Source organism: Zosterops lateralis, assembly GCF_965231275.1.
Source record: "Zosterops lateralis genome assembly, chromosome: 5".
Lineage (NCBI taxonomy): Eukaryota > Metazoa > Chordata > Aves > Passeriformes > Zosteropidae > Zosterops > Zosterops lateralis.
In genome coordinates, this window is record NC_139766.1 from 54165040 (window position 1) to 54185421 (window position 20382).

Consider the following 20382-nt stretch of genomic DNA (forward strand, 5'->3'; position numbering starts at 1 on the left):
CCTGCTGATCAATGTCATTTTATTCTTTAATTTACTGGTCTTTCCATTGCTCTAAATGCATTCATTGGCACTGTTGCTGCTATGGACACCACATTTTATACATATATATACAATTCACCTTATCTTTCCTCATCCCTAATAATCCAATTGCCCCACATTTTTAGAATACCCAAACCCTAACAGTTTTATTCACTCTTAAAGTTCCAAGGATACATACTTCTCCCTATGGGCTTATTTTACCAATGCTTTAAAATTGTTCATGTAACATAATGCTCAGATAACACAATGGCTGTAAGACCAAGGACATAGCATCTCTGTCAGAGCAAACCAGCCATGGAGCAAGCCCAAAGTGCACTGCCCTGCCTCTGACAGCAACAAGGACTGGTGTCAGCAATGTGCACACACACATACACAAATCTCACCCACAGACAGTCAGGTATTGTATACTTATTAAACTGCACCACAGTACAGGAAAGGTTCTTTGCAAGTAGCATTAGAAATCGAGGCTTTGCATTTGTGAAACAAATTCAGAGGAGTCACTGGCAATATACCTTCTCCTACATCATTCCTCAGGCCTTTTCCAAAGGAATCACTCCAAGACATGATATGGTGATTACCTCTATGTGCCCCTTATTCCCACAGCTGAGATTTCCCATTGTAGATGCTGGATAACAGCAGGTGTGATGGGAGCACCAGACCAAAAACCTAATACACATAGTCTTTAGGGTAGAATAGCCATCAAATGACTTACCTTTGAGACCTTTTAAAAATTAGACATGCCATGCTCAGTTTAAGCAAAAGCAACAACAACAAAAAAGGAAATTCAAATTAGACAGCTAGATCCACCTTATTGGTGCCATTTGCAATGACAAAGCACCATGAACAAAACCAAAAACGCAGCAATAAAAAATCCTGAGCAATGTGTTCTTCCAGTTGTATCAGAAAAACAGGTAATGCATACAGAAATTAAACATTAGGTGTCTATCATTCAATATATCAGCCTAGATGTATAATTTATTGTCCCATGTATTTTTAAACACAGAACTCAAAATCATTTCAGGGAATATTAAAAAAGCGGTGATTGGGTCATTTTGACTCAATATATCTTTGATGATGCAGGAGTGGCTGAAGGGGTTTCCCAGAGGGGGAGAGTTAAGTAGTTTCCTCCTGTTCCCTGTGTTTCAAGGAGAATTGTCACCTTTTCTGCGTGCCGTTCACCGCACAGAGAGGATGGGACATCGCATGGCCATCTGCTGGACAAATGGCATCACTGCCACGCCAGGGAATTCATTCCATGCTGGCTGCGGCAGAGCCGGCTGCTGGCTCAAACCATCTAAGTCGGTGTTCCGAATGTGCATGAGGAAACCGGGATTTCATTACTACACACACAAAGTTAAAATAAAGCTGCGTTTTGTAAGAGTAACGTGTCACGAAGTCGTCAGCTCAGAATTTAAGTGTCCTTTTGTTTCAGTGGTTTTGCTCCCAGTTAAGCATTTGATATTCCCAGGTCAAAAAGATGGTGTTTTAACTGTTGAATTGTCCATATTGAGTTGCCTCATTAGACTTATAAAAAAATTACATCTACATTTTTTCATTCTTATAGATTTTCTTATAAAATTGCATTGTCCATGCTGGAATAGGATCCATGTCTTTGCCTATTAGAGCATATGCTCCCACAAGGGAGGTAAGGTTAGAAACAGTGATCTGAACACATCATTTCCATCTCTCTCACCACTTTACTACCTTGAGAAGCATTTGTAACCAAGCAGTCGCAATGGGGCTACCAAATAAGACTTTCAGATATCTGATAATAACTATCAGGTGGTGTGAAGTGGTTTCTCCTGCCTAGACTAGCAGGCTGAAATAATTACATATGACTTCACTCTGAGAAGTTAAACCACAAAGCATTTTAAATGAGCACTTGCTACAAACAACCCACATCACACTAACAGCGCCTTTCCAGGATCTAAAGGATTGTCAGAACACCCCAGTTCCCCTGGCACAGAAACCCTTCAGTGACAGTCCTGTTGTTGAACAACAGAGAGGCCAAGTGGGAGGCTCAGTGACTCGGGAGAGCCCCACTCAGCACTTCCAGTGTCTCTCCCCTGCAGATGCAGAGCACAGGAAGACAAGGCTGTTGGGCTCCCAGCTGTTCAAGTTCATTAGCCGCCGTCCCTTCATGGGAATTGAATAATACAGGCAGGCTTGTGCTGGTGGTCTGCTCCTCATGGGAGACAGGATTCCAAAAGCAAGGAAGAAAAGCTTCTCTGACATAACACCTTTCATCCCAATCTCTTTAAGCACTTCTACAAGCATTAATTAATTAAATATTCCAGTGCCCCTGTGAGATAAGTGTCATCTCAATTTTCTAGATGGGTAAACTTGGTTATGCAGATTACAAGTGTCTTCCCCAAGTTAATCAGCAAGCCAGAAGAGATTTGAAAATAGAACCCAGGAGATGTAACATTCGCTCCTATAACACTTCACAGAACTTTCCTTTCTTCTTATTTTTTACACAGATGCCACTACAAATTGAATTATACAGCTTTTCTTCCTGGTCAGTGTTTGCCTGTTATTTTGATGTCATTTCAATTTTGTCAGCTGCAACCTCCTCCTTTAATGCTACCCTTTAAATTTTCTTTGCTAATGTTTGCTTTTTTCTGAAAGGAAATATTTAAAACACTTGATCTGTGCTTACTGGACAGCCTTGCTGACCAACCATGCTCTGTTACAGCTGTTAATATCTGGCTCCATACTCAGCTGTGTAGAAGAGAATTTTGTGCCTGCCAAGGCTCTGGCTCTTGGGCACTGAAATTTCCCTTCTGGATGTGAACAATAGTGATTTTTCTTCATTGCTCCACATTAATTTTTAATCACAGCCCTTTGCCACTGCTGATTGAATTCCCTATCACATCTAATAGCCTTTCTTGCAATATTCATTCATTTAAAAGCTCCATGCTGATTCCATATCTAATTTTTCAAGGACTGCTTGCTTAAGGCCAGCAGCAAAGAAATAGCCATTATACAGATGTAAAACTACAATATGATGTCACATATTTTTAGGTGTATGTTTGATCACCAGGGCAGAGGTAAAAGGCTATTCTGTCAAAAAGGGCACAATTATACAGCGATCATGTGTAATACCTAGAAAAATCCAGTCACTGTTGAAATGAACAGCAGAAGAACTATAAAATTCAGAGAAGTAAAAAAGCTGATACATTATTTTATTGCAAAGAAAATATATTCTTAGAGCCTGAAACCAAAAGGCAGACGAGTAACAGTGCTGTAGAGGAATATTACAGCAAGTACTCAATAGAGGACTTGGATTTAATATCCCTAGCACTGTAATAGTCAATAACTAAAAGGTCAAAAGTAGAGATGCACTGAATGCAAACTCCATATTTTAGCAAAATGAAATATGGCTGGAAATTTTATGAGCTTTGTTTAGAGTGGAAGAGAAGCAAGGACATTCTGCTTAGCTGCTCTGGAAATTCATGTGCAGGGGAGAGTCAACATCTCAAAGCGTTTTATTTTACTGTGCATTTTATCTGGTTTTGATTTAACAAAAAGCACTGCATTAGTTTTCAACAGAACCATTTGCTTACAGATCAAACTTGCACTGTTTCCTTTTGCTGAAGCGAATAGTTCAGATCCTTGCAACTCTACTCACCTCTGGGTTGGCAGTTTTGCCCACTGTACCCGGGACAACACTTCCACTCCAGCGATGTCACTATTTTATGTTTGATTCTGTAAGCCTGGTGTGTTGATGTCTGGGACCTATGAAATGAGAATTTAAATCTATTTTCAGTAACCAAAAAGGAGCTCTGAGATACCTGCCTAACTACATTACATTATCTCACTTGTCATACCTATGTTTTTATTACTGCTTGAAATTCAAAGTGAATTCCAAGCAAGGTTTGATGTTTCATTAGCAATCACAGCTTCAATATCGCAACTCCCAGATTATCTGCCTGAATTTTAAAGAAACTCATTGTCTATTTAGATTTCTTCCCAACATATCTTACTCAGGATTTAAATACTGCACTCTTTTATGGAAGGCATTAAAATTAATAACTACTAAACTGGAAAAAGTGAGCCAAAAATACAATTGTCATATACCGCTTTTCTTTGAGATTGGTGGAGAAGTGCATTCACAATAAATTTATGCCCCATCAGCACACATTTAGTACACACTGGAAACCTTCCATTCTGTTTATTTTAAACAAGATTATACAACATTAATCCAATAAAGTGTGAAAAATTCCACTTTAGACTTCAGGGAAAGAGGGGCCTGGCCATGTAATTGTGAGGCTTCAATTATTACCTTTACAGTATGCAACTGCAGAGGCAGCAGCAATTTTATTTGTGTTCCAACAGATTCTGCATGTCCTGGCTATGCTACCACTTCTCTTAGGTTTCTTAGCTTCACAGAGAAGTCAGTTTAGAATGAACATGCTGCAGTAGGGCATACTGCAGCATGTAGTAGAATAAACTACAGACACCCACCCTTCTAAGATGTTAGATACAAAGTTCAAATAAAAATAATATCACATGCTATTACTAGTTATTAAACCCTAACAAGAAAAAAACCCCTAAAATCTCAGAAAATACAATTATAAAAAAGTTACTGAATTGTTTTGTACACACAACCCCTGTATAAATCATTCCAGAAAGAGACAAATTTGAAGGCTGTCAGACGAAAAAATAGCCTTCCAATGCATTAAAAAATGCCACCATATTTTACACTCCAGTTAATGTTGGCACCCCTTTACAAGGGATGCAATATTATATACATTAAAAATCTCATAGCAGCTGTCAGGAGCTTTGCATATGTCCCCAGCCAGCTTTGGCTGTAAGAAATGGCTTTTTCAGCAGCAAGAACTCAATAAAGATTAAGGTGATTTGAATTTAAGAGAGTTTCCAGTTATTTTGCTGTATGGATGATCATACGACAAAAACACCTCATTCTGCATTAGCATAATCCATTCCTAAAACCACTCATAAAATTGAAGCGTCCATGAAAAGAGTTAATCAGGAATAGAGATTACAAAAATAAAGCATGTAAAAAAATTCATGTAAATGAGTCTCAGAAATTTCTGTAGAAGAACCTTATTTATAGGAGCTAAAGCGATTGAATCAGAAAGACTAAAACAAAATAAGAAAAAAGGCAACATCTCATTTACAGGGTCCACTCCACAGTTTTGCCATGGAATAGTTAGCTGCATTTTCAGAGTCACCGAATGCTAAGGAAGTTCTATTCCCCATTTCAACTCAAAGCTTTAAGTGTGTTCTACTATACCATCTAGAGGACAATTCTCAGAACAGTCAAACTGACTTTTAACAGGCTTTTAAAATTTGTCAGGGGAAAAATACATTACAATCTCCATTTTGTTGGTGCTGTTTAAGTTTGCCATTTTCCAAGTTCATGCATTAAAATCCAATTTCACTTACAACTCAAATCTAACATTTGGAGAAAACAATGAAGCACCCAAACCACAAAGGACAATCTGAATGTTTAATAGAGGTTATTATTTACAAGTTCCATCCAGGCCAATTACTTGTCTAGGTTCACTGCCTGACCAAAGCTGTGCTAGAAATAAGTGCTCAGCAGAGAGATAACAAAAATATTTATGCCTCTCAGGGGAAGCCTTTTGCTTCAATAGAGCAAAAGCTTGGAAAACTGCACAGAAAGGATTTTCTCCTCTGCATGTGCTTTAAAGCTGTGTACTTGTGCACCTCTCTTTGTCTCGAAGACTTGGAAGTGACTGGAGAGTGCCAGAGTGAGGGCATGTTCCCTCTTGTTTCCCTTTTAATTTTTAAAGTTCTATTCACATTTATGGTGTATTTGGTTGTAATTAAAGTACTTGCAATTACTCTTTCTTCCCACTTCTCCCATACCTCTGAGCACAGGATCCAATTTGCCAAGTGCAAGGCTTTGCTCTGCCTGATGAGAAGGTTTCTAAGTTATCCACCACAACTGTAGGTATGAGTCTGGAATGGACATAAGCACACCAGTTTCTGTAAAACAGAGAAAGTAAAATGATTAAAAGTACAAATAACATTTTCCACCATATGATGATATATGATACTTAATTGTCAAAGTCATACCCATAATTTACAAAGAGGAGTAAGCTACAAAAATTAAGTTTGTTTCACTCAAACTGCCAATGTTGTCTTGGGCAGCAAAGAAAACAGATAGTAATTTTTCTATCTCTTCATACATTCATATTGCAAATCTAAATTTTAACTTGTAAACATCTGTGAAGCTCCAAGAACAAAGCAGCTCCTCTAGACTGCAGTAATAACAGGTCTTAAAATACACCTGCATTTCAGAATACAGAAACTGTTTATCCAGAATTCAAAGGATTGGTCAGTGATGTTTTTAATTGTCCACAGGTCTCATTTTATGGGCAACCATTCTAGTGTTTCTCCCTTTTCCCAGCAATACTGTGAGTACAGGTAGACTTTGTTTTCCAGTGCACTGTGAGGTCAAAGCCACACATACCAAACATACCATGGCTCCACATTTCGTTGTGCCTCTGGATGGCCATCCAGAGAAAGCAGTCACATACAAAATGATCAAACTCTAGACCACTGCTGCACAGGGGGCCAGAGCTGGTGAGTGCAAGAGCATGTTTGCTGGGTTTTTTTGAAAAGTTTCCTAAGGAAGCTGCAAGCAAATGCAAACTGTTAAATCAGATTTTGAAACCTGGCTACAATAGAGAATAGAATTAAGTCAAAATTATGATGTGCATAATGGCTCAGGACAGATTTGTACAGGGAAATTATGCCACAGATATATTGATATTCCCCAAATCCAGAAGCAGGTAGATAAATGCGTGATTTTCAGAGGCTTTTGGCAAGGTCACTCACCGAAAGATATTGGGGGGAGCAGGAAGCAATCTATTACATAGTAAGAAGATAGATCTTGTTATAAATAAATAAGGCATTAAATCAGATAGATGAAAGACTAGTTTGCTTTTTCAAGAAGCAATTTATCAACACATGCCTGTATTAATCTGTAATAGGCACTATATTCATTAATTAGGGGGGGAAGTAAGTAAATAGGGGGATGGCAGGGTTATACAGAATCATTTCTGATTACAGAAATCATTTTTAAATGTTATAAAAATCAAAATTATGACTTTTGTTACAAAAATCATTTACAAAATCATTTTGTGCAGTCAAAAAAAAGCTGAACTTGAAGAATTGCAGAAGCCTTGTGATACTGAATTTCCAACCAAATAGGTGTCAAAAAAGGATCTTGTAATTCAGAATCAGTCACAAAGACAGGCTTAGCATAGTATCATTACATACAGTAGCTTCCATCAGGAGAAAAAATCTTGGAGTCATTGTTAATGGCTCTCTGAATAGACCAATTTATTGGTTTGCCTTAACTAAGCTGGGTAATCAAATACTGGAAATTATTAAGGAAGGACTACAGACAAAACAGCAATCACCACTGTTTCAGAACATCAACTCTTTTGTTGCTGTATATGAGTTTATAGCCAGTTTGAACAGAGAACTCAGGTTTGGTCCTACACCCTAAAGAAAGGGGGAAATAAAGACAAATAGAAGAGCAGGAGGAATACAAAATCATGGCATCCATTATTCAGTTAGTCTCATTACGATAAATGGGCATCAAAATACAACAGGTTTAAAACTAAAGAACAGAAAAACAAAGGGTCAGGCAGCATTTCCATAGCCATAGGCTGCACTGAATTCAAGGTAAAAGAGGTTTAAAAAAAGCAGTAAAACTATTTCACCAAAAATCCCATGCCATTAGGATATTATCAGTTTAGTTTTAGGAATCATTAAGTTGTAACTATAACCTTTGTCTCAGAAGTCTCCCAGCTGCAGACTGGAAGGCACCCTGAAGAAAGTATTATTGTGTTTATGCTGGTGGAGCAAATGTCTATTCAGGCTAGTGCTGACTTTCTTCTTTCATCTTTAACTTAGTACAGCCTTTCTCAGGATCATGTTATTCCCTTGTCCATGCTGAAACATATTTAATTTTTGACTTGGCTAGTTAGTGACTAGACATTGTTTCAGTTGTAGGATTGGTGGAGCTGCAAGGACTTCCAAACAATATTTGCGTATGAGAACTTAAAGTCCATCTTTCTGTGTTGTGTTTTGCTGCTAACACTTTCATCCAGTTGTAGTAGTTCTGTTCATGTTTTATAATCCAGTATGGGAATATATATATTTGCTCCAGAAATCATATCTTGCTATGAGCTCCTTACAGTGGAAATCAAAATACAATTAAGACCAGATTAGTTCCATTTACTTAAATGGCATTAGTATAGATTTATAGCGCTTCAAACATGAACAACAGTACAAAATAGTGTCAGCATTTATCCCGAAGTGATTGCTTTTGTCTACCAAAATCCTACCACTGTATGCACATTAAGCTCAGTAGTGCTGTACTCTGAAAATGATTCCTGAGAAAAAAGCAGGATAAGTCAGAAATATGCTAAAAATAACAGATTTAACTTAACAATATCTCTACTGTCAATACTGCAGCACTCCCTTTCACAACACACATTGTTTATTTGAGGAATAATGTGCCTTATATAAAGTGGGCTTTGAGTGCCTTTGATCTGATTTTGCTCACTCACTCTCCACTTGCTTGAGAGTTTTCATTAAGATAGTATTTCTTTTTAATTAGGTATAAAAAGGCTGTGCCTTTTTTGATGTTTCCTTTATGCTCTCACTGCTTTAGTTATTGCCTTTTATCTGTGGGTACTAATTAAAGACTCTGTGAATATTTGCTAAAAGTTAACTTCACCTATCAAGCACAAGTATAAACACAAGTATACAAGCACAAGAATATTAGGTACTCTGCTCACTTTCTCCAAGGAAGTCAGGAGCAACTATATGCAAGTTTGAAACACATAAAATTGGCAAAAACAAGAGGAAATGCAAGTCTTTCAACTTCTACAGAGGAATAACAAAATTACTTACCAACCTCTCCAGATGGGGCATGTGGGTCCTTCACAGTCTCTTGTATCACAGAGACTGGCAGTGGTAACTAAGCAATAATGATATTTGAGTTAAGCACCAGCAGCAGTAAGCCAGAGAGACAGAGCTTGTAGTTGCATCTCTTCCAGCTCACCTCTGCAGCAGCAAGGGAGGCCAGTCATCCTCTCTTGCCAAGAGATCAATGGGAGCTAGACACAGAGGGGACTTGGCACCCTTGGAAGCACTCCCAGGAAAACAGCTCTTCCAGAGGGTTTCCTCACTGAGCACCAGGGAGCACGAGAGTGGGGCTTCTTCCTAAGAGAGGGGTCAACCCCACAAGCCAAGCACTGACCTCACCAATAGCAGAGCTACCACAGCATCAGAAACCTGCAGGCAGCAGTAGGGTAGCAGGAACAAATCACAGCACAGCCCAGCAGGGTCCCAATAAAAAGCCAAGTCCAAGCACCCTCATAAGGAAAATAACCTGAACTCAAGCCTGGGCTTAAGTGGAGTCCCTGCCCAAGGGTGTGGGTGGAGGCTACAGGTGAGGTTGTTTTGGACCATCAAGGCTTGTTATCCTGCTGAGTACAGGCATGAAACCTCTTCCCTTTCACAGCTGTGGTGAGGGTTCTGCAAATTCATACCCAAGATTAAAAACTGGGGTTTTTTCCTCTGAAGTGCAGCACAGAGATTAAAAAACAAACAAACAAACAAACAAACAAACAAACAAACAAACAAACCCCACCCAACCAAAAAACCAAAACCAACAAACTCCCAGCATATGAATAGGATACTAAATATTTCTTAACAGATTCAGGAAGTGATTCTGGGCCAGACTGACACTGATCTATTCAGGAGGAGCTCTGACTAAGCATGGGGATTTTCTTATGATTTAAACTAAGTATAGAGAAGTAAACATGTAAATTCCTGAATAATTCTCAGCAATTAACTGATGGCATATAAAGTCTGCTCAGAAAACCTCTGAAGCAATAATGCTTGTTATGCAGTACCACATCTTTCCTGTTGCACATTACCTCTCTGGGAAGTGAGGAGCTAGCACCTTGGGCAGCTGGGTGCTCAGCATCCCATCTTTGAAAATAAAAAAGGCAAATATAGGGGTCAGATTTTAAAATCTGCTCTACAGTGAGGCAGGGGTGAGGTTAGGGACTTGGGCATGTGGCTTCCTAGCCTGCACTTTACCCTTGCATGCAGGTCTGACAGCTCACCAGAGAAAGGGATTAAGGAGAAGATGTACAGAAATATTGTCATTGACAACTTGTTCTGCAGTGCACATCTTTGGGGTTTACATTCTAGTAACTGAGAGCCATTTTACACCTGAACAAATGTTTTCAATGAAAAAATTAAAAAATTAAAAGAGGCATTTAAAAAATTCCAGAAGATATGAAAGCACTGGAATACAGATTTCAGTTAAAAAATCATACCCAACCTCCCCCCCCAACCAGTAAAAAAATTCACATTGTTGTTATTATTATTATTATTACTGTTGTCACTATTATTAAGAGTGTCCAACTTTGGGGGACAGCTATTGGAACTACTTCATTTGGAGATGCCTTCCAAAGGGAAAATAAGTTACAGTACACCCCAAATGTTAAGGGCTATTCTTGTTTTTTAAAGACAGTCTGAACACAGCCTCTGGTTTCTACCGAAAAACGTAACTAACTTGAGCACATTGTTTCCATTTAAGATATTTAACTCATTCTTAATGTACGCGAGTGCAATGTCTGAAGCTGTGGTTCTCACACGGCCCAGCAATCTTTGATCAGGCTAAATTGGAGGAAATATTCACAGCAAAAGAGCCCCTGGTGTGACTCATAATTAGGTTTATGCTACCAATGAAATAAGCTCATTAAGAGACGTTAAGAATGTAAATATAATTTTGAAATCAAATTGTCTGAAAAAATGTAGATTTGGAAATAGAAGATGAAGCGTGGCGGAAGAACTATGACAGGCTGTGTTAATGCAAAAGCAAAACAGAAGACAACTGATTTGCATAACAGGACTTTAAACCTGAAAATCCTCTTCACCCTCCCTGGAATAATTTATTCCAGATCATCAACACAGGCTTCTAACATGCAGATTTTGTGGAGAGCTGGAGGAGCCAAGCATCTCTTTTGCATTGAGCCTGATTTCAATCAGGAAAGCTGTATTTAAAAACAAAACAAAACAAAATCCTCACAACATACAACAGAAATCCAGCCTGGAGAGAGCAGTACAAGCCCCCAGCTGGCACAAAGCCCAAGTGACAGATTTCATCCTCCTCTTGCATGTCTTGGCCAGGAACATGCACTGGTGGCAATGTGTGGGAGAGTCCTCAGGCCTTTGAAGCAGCCCTTGATGTGGTATTGGCTGTGGTATTCCCATCTTAAACCAGATTATTTCTAGCCCAGCTCCGCACTCGGTGTGGTTTGGCTGTTCCCAAATGTGACATCCCACCGCCAGGGCTGAGGAAGCACCAACACCCAGAAGCAGGGCACCATAGGAAGAGCAGCATTTGCTTCTGCTGGAACCTGTGAGTGTGTCTGCCCAGGAGCCTCGACAGCCCTCTGGGCCTTCGGGCCATTCCCAATTCAAAATTCCCAATTCCAAGTCCTGAGCAGGTAACTGGCTCCGGAGCCTGCTCAGGCGGCTGGAACAAATCGGCTACAGCGGCCAGGGATCCATCAGTAGCACCCACACGCTGCCTTTAAGCCTGTCTTTAGCTTTTGGGGACACTCGAGAGCCCTTTAATCCCCTCTTTTCCCTGTTAAACCTCCTCCCGAGAGGCGATCAGCGCAGTGCCAGGCATGGCCGGCAGGGGGCGGCCGCAGCCCGCGGAGGTGCCGCACTGGGCACCAGGTGCTGCTGAACAGGGAGGTACAGTCCACACCCGCTTCTTTTAGGGTCCCCTGCAATCCCCCGCCGCAGCACATTTGTCTTGTAAATGTTCCGTGAGTCCATCGCCGAGAAAAAAGCAAACGTCACAAAAACTGCTGGCAATGCCTGTACCTGGCTGTTTCTGCTCGTTTGTAAGCACAGACTCTTGTGAGTGGAGCTAAAGCCAGCCCACAGGAACACCAGTGCTGGTCGGGCCATAGAGGGTATAGAATCAGTTATGGCCCCTTCATATCCTATCTGAAAATGACTGATTTTTGTCTGTGAGTAAATTAGATTACCCGGCTTTTAATAGAAATGCTATTGAATAAGCCTGGCTGAACATCACTGGATCATGAAAATGAGATTATTGTGTTGCTGATGGAATACAAAAGGACCCAGAGCTGGAGCTGTTGTCAATGTCCATGCCCAGCTTGGTGGTTGTGCCACATTCCTGTTGTATGCACCTTATTTGTATTTCACAGAACAGCTAATGAAATACTCACCTTGATTCTACAACCGTTTTAATTTTGTATTATCCTTTACATCCTAGCAGAGAGGATGTAGAAAGATGCTACAGGCATGTGAAGCCAGGAGATGCTGGCTTTTCAATCTGCTTTAAACAACCTGCCAAGTTTGGATGAGGAGAGATGATGTTGACTGACACAATGTAAAGACTCAGATTATAAGGATAGCAAGCACCCTCACAAGGTCCTTCTTTGCTACAGCATAGGAGACTGGTTTTAGCAACTTCCTTTGAATTCCACTAGGTGACCACAGAGACTTCTCACTGTGGTATGGTAAATTCTATATCTTTAAGTGAATGTTGGGCATCTTTCAAAAATACAAGCTGTATTCCAAGGAAAAATTATAAGCTTCAACAAAAAACAGTTAATTCTTTAGGTTCAGTGCCCAGCTTCCTTTGTTCTGAATGTATGAATCTAAGCTGCAATAAAAATTCAGCAGCCACTAGAGACTGACCATAAACAAATCAAATTGGAAAATGTGTTTTACAAGCTGGCTGGAATGGAAGAAACTAAAAGGTGCATGTGACATGTAATATAAAACAGTATGTGATGGTAAAATATGTTATAGGATATGTTTTTATCCCTGAGAAACAGCTGACTTGTTGACACTGACAGGAGCACTAGGTGTCAAAGATTTGTTTAATGTTTTTTTTTCAGGACTCAGTGTCCTGACATTTTGTCCTGTCTATTGCAAAACACAAATTCTGCTCTCATCATTCATTTCCTTTTTTTGTATTACAGTGCTGAAGCCTTGGACTGTGAACAGCCTCTTTGTTTCATCTGAATTTTTATTTACTGTTTGTCCTCCCTTGAGCAGCAAAACTTAATTCACTATTTCCACTTATCTAGCACTTCACCAATCTATTTTAGCATTTAAAATGTTCTCTTGTTGCAAATCAGATCACCTCTTTGATACATGATTTTCCAGTCCATATTCAGAGCCCTTTAACACAATCAAACTTTTCCAGATGGAATTTAGACTTTGGAGAAGATATCCATTAATCTCAAATATTTGAGAATTATCCAGTAAAGCAAATTTTAAAATACAGACAAACTGCTCTTTTAAAAGGCCTGAATTCTGCCTTTTTACTTCTGGATTATAAATTTATTTTCAATCTTCCTATTGATGCAGAGTACAAAATTCATTAAGGTAGTTCTGGTCTAGTTTACTGTCAGTGCTTTTTGGGTAACCTTCAGTGGTATTGGTTTTCACTGCTTTTTTTGTGCCTTTGTGATCTCCTTTTTCCGTAGAAAAGGAGATTGCAGTATTTCAGTGATGGCTTCTATACTTTGAGAAATACTGACAGCAAAAAAAAAAGCCTTTATAAGTGACAAAATGAAAACATAAAAAATAAGATCCATTACAGTTTCGGGGGTGAATTTGTCCTTGTTTACAATGTTGTTTTGGGCAGCTTCTCTTTTCTTATTTCCCTTCATTAAATGATTAAAAGTCTTACCAGTTTCTTTGTATCTGATTTGCCACTTATTCATACAGATACATATCTTTATGGTGTCACTGTCTGATCTTATGGGTCTCCTGAACAGAAAGGATCTGAGCCAAAGTCCATGAAATTCAAGGTGATATTTTTTCCCACAGGCTTTTCCTCATGACCAATGGTATTGCTTACCAGGAATGTGATACAGAATAGATGCTCTGTATCAGATTTGGCAGGAAAAATTGACATTTGAAACATTTGCATTCTCTATCTGGCTACACAGATAATGCCTTTGAAAAACATATGGGGGCACCTTGCTGCTGTCCTCTCCTTGCCAAGTCTATTCTAGAATTAGGGTTGGTTCTCTAAAATGTCAATTATATTCAGATTTGTAAGAATGCCTATTTTCTGTGCATACCTGAGCAGATGTTTCTGTTATACCCTAAATCAAATGCCACAAAGAGCTGACCCTTTGCAGTGGCTAGGAGGTAAATACTAACACTGTATCCAGTTTGGTACAGTAATTCTAATCTATTCAGAGGAGTGAAGAGACATTGCAGGGATGGAAAACAGTCTCTTCCTAATCCTTGCTCTTTCCATGGCAGATGAAACAAAGAACAAGAGCAAGATAAACATGAGCATTAATGAAATAGTTAGTGTAATGAGACAAACAGAAACCTTCCTTACCGTCCTGAAAAAAAATCAGAAATCATCTGTATAGTGGTGACTTATCTGATCACAGAAAAACTAAACAACGAGACTCTGAGAAGGCTAAGTACTTTGTGAGTACTTTGTGAGTGTCTCAAAAACAGCTTTGGTGAAGCGTGGTTTTTTTTTTTTTTTTTTTTTTTTTTTTTTTTTTTTTTTTTTTTTTTTTTTTTTTTTTTCCTGTGCTATATTTCCTGTCCTGCTGAAAACAGCGTGTCATGATTCTACCAGCCATCACTGCTTTGGGACTGCTATGGGAGTAACACTGAGCTTAGCATGTATAGGAAAATTGGATTGTGGGCTTACAGAAATACATTCAAGGTGCTGCTGGATGAGAGTGACTTATCGCAATGATCTTCTGCATAGCTGTAGTACAACATCCTGGGGACAAAGCTTGCCAAACACACCCTGACACAGCCACCAAGCAACCTCAGGCCTGTGTAAGAGCTTCTTCCTTCCAGGTCATAGTGAATATACCTAGTGAGGCAGAAACCTAAGCCATGTGTGACTGTATTTTTTTGTAAATGCACAGTGATGCAAAATCTTAGGGAATCGATTCAAGAATTGTTCTCTCTGCTCCATTAAAAAGTGACATGATGAAAAGAGACTGTGAACCTTGCATTAACCAGGCAGTTAAATCAGGTTTCTATGTGTCTCATGTATCTGAACTGTCTGCTGATCTTAACCATTCATTTTAATTTGTCAGTACACTAGATTTCTACCAAGCTGATACAGGCAAAAGCAATTTCCAGGGAGAAATGCAGACGTCTGCTCATGAGAACAAAATATTTCAGCACTCCTATCACATGTGACAGCTAAGCAAATCTGTCCCTGGTGCTGACTCTATTAAACCCTCCTGTGCTTAGTAATAAAATACTGTCACCTCACCACTACACAAGGTAATGGTAGAGAAAGTCTATTAAGACCCTCAGTGGCTTTAAGATAACTGGAAAAGGTTTAATACATACATAATAAGAGAAAATAGTAATGTAGAGCCAATCAGTAATGTGGGGACACTGTGCTTAATTTACAGCCTGAATGGAAGTCTCATGTATTCAGGAGGTGCCCTGGATGATAATTAATAAAGTTAGGTTCAGAATGAAAAGATGAGTGTCTCGTCTCTTACTCCATTGCACCACTGCTGTGTAATCTTCTTTACACAGTGAAATACTGCAATTTTCTCTCTCCACAGGCTGAAAAACATGTATCTCAAATGAGCTCAATTGAAAAGAATGTATAAATTTTATTTTTTCACACCAAATTGATACTCAGATTTATGTCACTAAATTTTGGAGAAATTCTTCCACTCTAGGTTTCCATTATTTCTTTATTCATTTATATGGATTGCATAAAACTTTGAAGATAGGTAGAAATAAAAAAAAAATAAGAAAAATGCATATTTGTAGAGACATTAAGTTTCCCATTTCAGAACATAAGTCAAATTCATTACTAGGAGTGAAGAAATTAACTTTTCTTTCAGCTCAGGCCATTCCAGATGTGCTTCCTGTGAATTTTTCTTATCTTCCTGAAAGTTTGGGTGCAGACTCTGCCTGAGGGGGGGATACCTCACCACAGAAAACACTCTTCTGAAATGGTTTGAGAGTAGAGAGTGACAAATTATGTTTTCCTGTACCTATTCTAAGGTTAATCATAAAATTGCTCCAATGTGAAGGAACAGGACTTAATTGCATTTCTGTGTCAGTGAAGAGTAAGGAAAAGATTTGTGTTTTTAGAGAAAAGAATATGTCTGATATTTAGCCCTTGTAATACCACATCAGGATGTGGTAGAGAGAAGTTCAAAGCCTAACCTAGTTCTTGTGTGCATGTGATAAGATATGGGTGTGTAATATTGTCCTCACATAACCTAGGGTAGTGATAACATGGGAATTATCTTTATAATTAAGCCATTGAGGCACGTGACCTCCTTCAGAAAGGGGTATTTGTGTAATTAAGTGTGTACAATGGACACATATTGTAGCTTGTGGATAATCTGACCATCAACAAAGTGTATGTATTGTTATTTCTTAAATTATAAATATGTTTAAAAATAAATGCTCGTTCTTGTCTGTTTTCCTTCCTCTTGTCTCTCACGGATCCCTCTCTATTGTTCCTTCTATATGGGGCCTCCTAACATCAGCATCGCTGCACATATGTGAGCACAATGGGTTGCCATAATGGATTACAGAATCACGCAGTTTCTAGAAGGTCACTCAAAAATTCAGGTTGGAGTACAGACTATACCCACAGAGGTGCTTGAATTCAAAGTAAATTCAAAAAGAAAATTGTTCTTCCAAATTTCCTCAGAGACAGTACACTTTACAGATGTGGAATCTGCTATTGAGTCATGCTGTGCTCAGGCTTCAAATGAGTAAAACCTTGAAGAAAGCTGTGTCTTTATTGGAATTCTTACAGTTGTTTTTTCACTTTATTTGTTTTTTTTTTTTTTTTTTTTTTTTTTTTTTTTTTTTTTTTTTTGTTTGGTTGGGGTTTGTTTTTGGTTTTGTTTTTTCTTTTTTTTTTTTAAGGAAAATATATGGCACAAATTATTTAGGGCATAGTTGATGGCACCTACACTTAAATAAAAATTTTTGCCTTCTTATGCATATTTTCTCAGTAATAGCTTTTCAGATGTTTCACAGCAGTGATTGGTAATAGTGAGCACCCTAGACTAGGCATTTTCTCATGTCTTTGCTGAAAAAGAAAAATTAGTCACAAGCAAGTTTATTATTCATCCAGGTCTAATCCACAAGGAAAGGAAGATGGAACAGTGAAGTGACTTAAGTCACAGTCATGGCAAAAGTGGAAGGAAAGTTCAAAACACATCTGATTACAAAAACACTCATATACAGTGGGAAAGGCAAGCCTTTTAGCACAAGAATCTTACTGTGAAAAGGACTGAGCCACACCTAAGACTGTAGATATTTGCTAGAGAGGGAGAGGCTATGTAGCTCAGCAGTTTGAGCAAGAGAGTGGAGATTCAGCATTCAGTTTTATGCTGGGGTTTCATGCTGCTACGCATTCCTGTAAATTTGATACGCAATCCTGGTTTTATTGCTAACTGGCTCAGTGGACTCCAATATGCATGTTGCACAGCAGGTTGCTCCTTGACCACTCATGGAATTAGGTGCTGGCAAATACAAGATTTGCTTCTTTTGCCTCTCTGCAGTTGCAACCATGTGTCATTATGATAAATAAAATATGTGACCATCTTCACTAGGGACTAATTTTTTGCTACTTGTATTTATATCTCATGTAAAAGGTAGGAAGAATACCTGCTGATTCACAGTTTTGCTGAAGATTAATTTAATTGGAATACTATTCTTGAAGAAAGCTGTGAAAGCTAAAGAACAAGGTTAGCATATGTGTTAGGATTTATTTCAATGGAGATGTAGCTACCAGCACTCATGTGGTGCAATAGATGACTTTCAGAACTTAAGGAGTATGCTAGGAAAACTATCTGGGAAACACAACTCTTACTGGGGTGTCTCTTCCAAGCAGAGGCAAAGGACATCTTTCCTCTGGGTCCTTATGCATTATTTTCCGTATCTATAACCCAAAACATGCTCAGGTCAGTGAGAATCTTTTCTTTCACTTAAAGAAACATCAATTCCTAGCCACACACAGCAAGGTAATTGTAGGAGTGATGATTTATTCTCCTTTCCATGTGTTTGGATGCTGCCATATGGGAAAGTACTATCAAAAGAAGAAATCTATATTCTGAAAGCTCACTCTCCATAAATACTATGAAAAACAACCGATCCTTTGTGTCTTTCATTTTCTACCAGTATCTGATTATATATCAGCAATTAAGGGAAACTTGCAATATCTGCAAAGTCAGTGTTAATATCCCTATTGAGAAGTGAAGACATTGGGGAACAAAGAAAAGAATTGAGTGTTCCAGAACTATAAAAATAGACAGTAGAGTTTGATATACTCTATTATGCACGTTATTGTGTATTAAGTTATAGAGCTCTGAATGCACGTTCACCTACAACACCACTTTTCATAAGTTTTTATCACAGAATAGAATGTTTCAAATTGTCAGACTGATGCATTTTGTACATTTAATTGCTTGTATTTTCAGTTTAGTGGAGAAGTTTACAAACACAATATCTCTTAATAGATTTAAAATGAAATAGTGCATTTGTAATTTATTTTATCCACAAGAAAAGAAAGAAGGAAAAAAAATCAACAGTAGTTTAGTGTGCAAAAAACAGAGGGCCATCTATTGTATCCCTTTCCTACCCATATATGATAATGACTTCCCTGTTGATTTTGAGATAATCACCCTGAGGAATAAAACATTGCAGCATTTACTCTGTTAGAAATGTTACAATGGTTTTGCCTGAGTAAATGCTGCCAGTTTGGTTCCTTGCTTGTTTTAAATGGTCTTTTTTAAGGTCAAAAATAATTTTACAGAAATTGCTAAGATTTTTGCCAATTATGTCACTGGAAACAGGAAGATAAGCAGTACATAAGAGACAAGAAAAAATACATAGCTTACTTTCCCCTGGTAGTTTCAAAGCCGGATGCTTTGGAGTTGGCATCCTGCTGGCTCCTGGTGCTGCGAGAGGTCTGCTTGACAGATCTTTCCCCTGTAGCAGTATCCAGGCTTGCAGTGACCCCTTTCTGGAGAGGGATCTCTCTAGCAGTGCTTTGTAGAGTTGTTCCTTTGCTGCGAGATGAGCTTCCAATCTTTTCCCTGCCAGAGTCGCCATCACTGTGTCCATTTGACTGACTTGCAGGGGTAGATATTGTAGGACTGGAAGTTTTCTTCACTGCTGTCGTTCCCAGTGTCTCGGCTGCAGATGCAAAAGGAGGTTCCTGGGAGGCACTTACTCTGGTAGCTTGGATTTCAAAATGGTGTGACCCCCCAGTTGGGGTCAAAGATGGAGTCGAGTCTGAGTGACTTGTCTGGGTTTCATCACCTTGTCCTGTGGTCCAGAGTTTCCCTAGAGCATCAAACCCAGTGCTGCCCCTGTGTAAGTGCAATAGGAGCAGCAAGAAAATTATCTCTTTCATTCTGATGGTTTTTAAATGCTATGTTATCTCACATTTATTTCCTAAACAAAAAATCCTGTAGTTTCTCCCTCCTCCTGGGCTGCTGCTCGGATAGTGAGCCTACCCAGAGGATGCCCTGACAGGCTTTATTTCTGTAGAAAGGAAACAGGTTTTGGTGTTTCGAAATTGACTGAGGAAGCCTGGTTTCCTGTTTCTGTGGATCCCTCTGCAACCTGTGACCCCTTGGAGAGCAGGACCCTGGCAGCCTATGTGGGAGGAAAAAAAGAACTCTGCAGAAGGTACAAGATAAAGATTAATGGCACGATAAAAATGTGGAAAAATATGTACTGTGAAGTAATCCTGAGGGATAAAACCTGAAATTATTAGCTAATTTTCCTTTCACATGTACATATAGGAACAAGTGACTTATCACTTGTGCCCTTTGGATGGTTCAAACTCATGACCTTGTTATTGGTAAAACCAGTGTGCTACACAGAGCTGAACAATTGCTGTGTCTTCTCTTTTTTCTCTGAACATTTAAGCACACTGCTGCAAACAGTGCAGAGATAAGGAAGAGGTTCACACTGTATCCACCACTGATCCCCGTGCCTGGAGATAGTCAAAACTTGACTCAAAATTCAAAGACAAGATTCTGAGCAATATGATCACAGCCCTGCTTAGAGCTGGGTTTTGGACCCAACTGATGACCTTTGGATGTCCTTTCCAGTCTATATCACTCTATGAAATAATGTTTAGTAGCTGCAGGGTGGAACACTGCAGCCAGGAAAGAAGAGATGAAAGCTTTGCCCCTCTACTGCCATTCTCCAGCTCTGCGAGTAAGGTTGTTTAGTTTCTTGTTGAAGGAAAAGAAAGGGAAA

General features: G+C 39.0%; 1 protein-coding gene across 1 annotated transcript in view; it reads right to left on the reverse strand.

The window, feature by feature from the left end:
• The window catches only part of MMRN1 (multimerin 1), a 39819-nt gene extending 20239 nt beyond the window's left edge, over positions 1-19580 (reverse strand). The window contains 3 exon segments of the mRNA XM_083862180.1: positions 3671-3777; positions 5899-6018; positions 19008-19580. Coding sequence (XP_083718306.1) covers positions 3671-3777; positions 5899-6018; positions 19008-19525 — 745 coding nt within the window. The 5' untranslated portion in view covers positions 19526-19580.
• Positions 19581-20382: the final 802 nt, after the last annotated feature.